The sequence below is a fragment of the Silene latifolia genome, chromosome 4 (assembly GCF_048544455.1).
Source record: "Silene latifolia isolate original U9 population chromosome 4, ASM4854445v1, whole genome shotgun sequence".
Classification (NCBI taxonomy): domain Eukaryota; kingdom Viridiplantae; phylum Streptophyta; class Magnoliopsida; order Caryophyllales; family Caryophyllaceae; genus Silene; species Silene latifolia.
Window position 1 is genome coordinate 41,288,898 of NC_133529.1, and position 3,548 is coordinate 41,292,445.

Sequence of the window (3,548 nt, forward strand, 5' to 3'; positions counted from 1 at the left end):
TTTCAAATAGACATTATCCACCCATCTAATCCACAGATGATCCTCTTTAGTAGCCAACCACCAGACAAGCTTACCAATGGCTGCTATGTTCCACTGTTTACTATCAATCAAGCCAAGCCCTCCATGTTCCTTAGAATTACATAACACATTCCAGCTAAGCAAGTGGGCCTTAGAATACTTATCACTTCCTTCCCACAAAAAATTCCTACATAGAGCTTGGATCCTATCCATCACTCCAATAGGTAACACAAAAATCTGGGACCAATAGTTATGGATAGTGGACAAGACTGATTTAACCAAAATTAGACGGCCAGTGTAAGAAATTTTCCTACTATTCCATCCTCTAATTCTCCTAATCATCCTATCCACCAAAATATTACAATCACTCTTAGTCAGCCTTTTATGTGATATATTCACACCCAAGTATTTGAAAGGCAAGCTACCTTTCTTAAATCCAGTCCCTTTAAGAACCTGAGAAACCACAGCAGGTTGCATACCATTGCAATAAAAATCAGACTTATCAGTGTTGATACACAGACCAAAAGCAGTGGAAAATCTTTTAAAACAACTCCATTGTAATGCAGATAGACTTAACCTCATCTTTACAGAATAGGAGTAAATCATCTGCAAACATAAGGTGATTCAACCTCAAACTCCTGCAAAGAGGGTGAAACTTAAAACCAGGCAGCCCACTCCCCATAACCAGAAGCCTACTTAAATATTCCATACACAAAGTAAAGATCAGAGGGGAGATGGAATCCCCCTGTCTTAAACCTCGTTTCCCATGAAAGAATCCATAGCTCTGACCATTCAACCCAATGGAATAAGAAGTAGTACTTACACATTGCATAATGAGCTTAATAAACTGGGGAGGGAAGTGAAGAGCATCCAACATATTGGCTACAAAGTCCCACTCAATAGAGTCATAAGCTTTCCTAAGGTCCACCTTCATTAGACATCTAGGAGAAGCACTTTTCCTCTCATACGATCTCATCAGATCCTGACTAATCAAAATATTCCCCAAAATACTTCTCGCCTTAATGAAAGCACATTGGGCAGGATTGATAATTTTAGGGAGACACCCACTGAGCCTATTACAAAGCAACTTAGAGATCACTTTGTATAAGGTGTTACAACAAGCTATAGGGCGAAAGTCCTTTACAGATTTTGGGTTATCCATTTTAGGAATAAGCACAATATTAGTGCTATTAACTTGCTTCAGTAGCTTGCCATGAATAAAAAAATCTTTAATAGCTGCACATAAATCCCCATGAATTGTCTCCCAACTGGCCTTATAAAAGCAGCTAGTATACCCATCTGGACCAGGGCTCTTGTCATTTGGTATAGAAAAAATAACCTTCCTGATCTCCTCCTCAGTAGGTATACTGCATAAGCCAGGCCAATCACTCTCATCCATAGTAACACCTTGAGTGACTATACTTTTATAGAAGGTAGAAGTAGGAGCACTAGACCCAAGCAGGGTCTCATAATATTCAAGGAAAGCTTTCAGAATATCATCAGGATCTCTACAATCAACCCCACTCATACTCTCAATCTGTAGAACTTTATTATGCATCTGTCTCTGTTGGATAGCTTGGTGAAACATAGCTGAATTAGTATCCCCCTCTTTGGCCCAGGCACACTTAGCTTTCTGTTTGAGAAAATCAGTCCTAGAATCCTCCAACAGCTGATAAGACTCCCTGAGCTATTTTTCCTTATCCATCATAACCACATTTGTAGGATCTATCTGCAGTTGTAATTGACAGTCAATCAACAGATTGAAAGCCACATCAACATTACGTTCAATATCAGAGAAAAGACCTCTATTTAACCTCCTCAGGCAGGGCTTGAGCATCTTAAGTTTCCTAGCCATAATATACATAGGAGTCCCATTAATTTGCATCTGCCAATTCTCCTTGACAGCTCTCCAAACTCCTTAACCCTGGACCACATGTTAAAGAACTTAAAAGATCTCTTCCTCCCTTTGCAGCTCTCACCCCAGGACACAATGCAAGGACAATGATCAAAAGTACCCTCAGGCTGATAATGTGCCATCCAATCAGACCAAAGAGCCAACCAATCACTATTAACCAACACCCTATCAATCCTGCTAAAAATTCTAGTTTCACTTGGTTTGTTTATTATTCCAAGTAAAGAAAGCCCCAGTAGTTTTCATGTCATGTAGATCACAGCTAGCCACAATAGACTGAAATGGAAGCATTTCCTCATCACTTACAGCTTTACCTAATCTTTCATTGGCATATAAGACATTATTAAAGTCACCCAGAACAATCCAAGGACCATTACCACTAAGCCTATCAAGAGCAGTCCATAATGGCACCCTATGCTCAATCTTATTAAAAGCATAAATGAAAGTAGCTAAGAAGACAGTCCCATTGTGAACCATCCTAACTCTAGTATGAATATATTGCTCAGACATTTCAAGAACATCAACAACCACACTATTACCTTTCCAGAGAACCCAAATCCTTCCTCCTGGATGTTCACTTGTATTAGTAACATAATTCCACCCATAACAAACATTACTAGCTACATTATTTAGAGAACTAGGTTTAACCCTAGTCTCTAGGAGCCCAAACAATTCAACATCATTTTGATGCAGGAACCACTTCAGATGTTTCTGTTTATTAACATTGTTCAGGCCCCTTACATTCCATACCCCTAATTTAATCATTGGGAGAGGCACTCCCTCCTCCCCCACCTTTATCAACCAATTCAGTGGAATCAGACGCCACAGCCATTTCAGCATTAAAGTTAACATTAAATGCCCCTTGCCTACCATCCACCACTCTAGTCTCATGCCTGGTCATCTTAGTAATCACTTTTGCAGGAGTATATATAGGACCTTGACTAGGTGCAGGAGTAACAATAGGAGTAGCAATAGCTGCAGCAGCATTCCCATTACCATTATCAGGTTGAATAGGTATAGAAGCCCTAGCCAAAGGAGGAAACTCCACAGGGTCAACAGTGCTAGCCCCTACTACCTTAGGTCTCCAGACCTGCTTTGGTGGAGCTCCAATAGGCCTCCTTCCTCCAATTTCTTTCCTGCGACAGTTACTAGTTTTATGCCCAATGTCTTTACACTTCTGGCAAGTAATTGGAAGCCAGTCATATTCCACTGCCACTTTCACTTCTAACCCTAGTTCATCCTCAAACACAATCTGGGTGACAAACTGCTGGTCAATCTCCACCTCAACCATAATGCGAGCAAATCCTAGGAGAGATTTCTCAAGATTAGACTCATCAATTCTAATAAACCGTCCCAGCAATTTTTTCCAAACATTTTGCACCCCAAAACTTAAGATCTAAACCTACTAACTTGACCCAGGTAGGGACCTTCTTGACAGAAATTTTAGAAATCCGAACAGAAGGATCCCAAGGTTTCAGAATAATAGGTTTCCCATCAAAGGTAAACATACCATTAGCAAGTACCAACTTCTGATGCTCAAGTTTAGCAAACCTTACCACAAATAATCCATTCAGCTGGAATGAAATCTGTGAAATCTCATACGCAGCCCAGATACGAC

General features: G+C 40.2%; 1 protein-coding gene across 1 annotated transcript; it reads right to left on the reverse strand.

The window, feature by feature from the left end:
• Positions 1-2,125: 2,125 nt before the first annotated feature.
• Positions 2,126-3,221, reverse strand: LOC141651429 (uncharacterized). Its single transcript, XM_074459143.1, has 2 exons — positions 2,733-3,221; positions 2,126-2,641 (listed from the first exon to the last, which is right to left on the reverse strand). The coding sequence occupies exons 1-2, from the start codon at positions 3,219-3,221 to the stop codon at positions 2,126-2,128; spliced, it is 1,005 nt and encodes a 334-aa protein (XP_074315244.1).
• Positions 3,222-3,548: the final 327 nt, after the last annotated feature.